Source organism: Monoraphidium neglectum, assembly GCF_000611645.1.
Source record: "Monoraphidium neglectum strain SAG 48.87 unplaced genomic scaffold scaffold00810, whole genome shotgun sequence".
Lineage (NCBI taxonomy): Eukaryota > Viridiplantae > Chlorophyta > Chlorophyceae > Sphaeropleales > Selenastraceae > Monoraphidium > Monoraphidium neglectum.
In genome coordinates, this window is record NW_014012818.1 from 4,865 (window position 1) to 5,549 (window position 685).

At 67.4% G+C, this 685-nt stretch overlaps 1 protein-coding gene across 1 annotated transcript in view; it reads right to left on the minus strand.

The window, feature by feature from the left end:
- Positions 1 to 281: 281 nt before the first annotated feature.
- MNEG_5438 (hypothetical protein) overlaps positions 282 to 685 on the minus strand; it is a gene marked incomplete at both ends in the record, with an annotated part of 8,920 nt that continues 8,516 nt past the window's right edge. The window contains one exon of the mRNA XM_014046084.1: positions 282 to 374. Coding sequence (XP_013901538.1) covers positions 282 to 374 — 93 coding nt within the window. The remainder of the gene's footprint in view (positions 375 to 685) is intronic.

Sequence of the window (685 nt, forward strand, 5' to 3'; positions counted from 1 at the left end):
GGCGGTGACGAGGGTGGTGGTGCAGTCGTGGACCGGGTCGGAGATTGTGGGGCCGGAGGGTGGCAGTGCCGAATCACCACCCCATTTGCCGGTGGGTTCCCTCCTGCTGCCCCTGCACGGCAACCAGGAGCGCCCAGTCCGCCCCGCCCACTTCTTCCATACCTCAGTGGTTGCCACGATTTCCCTACTGCGCCCCCTGGCCCCCCTGCCATCCTCCGCAGCGGCCGTCACGCGCCCCACAAGACCAGCCCCGCACCCCCGCCCTTCGAGCAGCGGCCAACTCACACGTTCCCCACTGCAAAGTAGCTGGTCACAATCTCGTATCTGAACCGTGTTGCGAAGCGGAAGTCGCGCACGAGGCAGTCGAATGCACCCTGGGGAGGCGCGGCGAGTTGGCCAATCGCGGCACAGTGGGCCTGACAGGCTGCCTGAAAGACGGCCATGCTCTGGGCCCAAAAGCGGTGAGCAGTCACATTCAGCCCTGAAAAGCGCGCGGCAGCCGAGGCGCAGCGCTCGTGATGAGCGTCACTGGACGCTTCCCCGCTGGCTGCGCCCCCTGGCCGCTGCCCCGGCTGCGCTGCACTGGATGGTCTCGCACAAGGCGGGGCGGCAGCTTGCCGTGCCAGTCATGGTCGTGCACCTGCCCGCTGTGCTTGCAACGGGCACGCTGGCTGGGAAGATACAC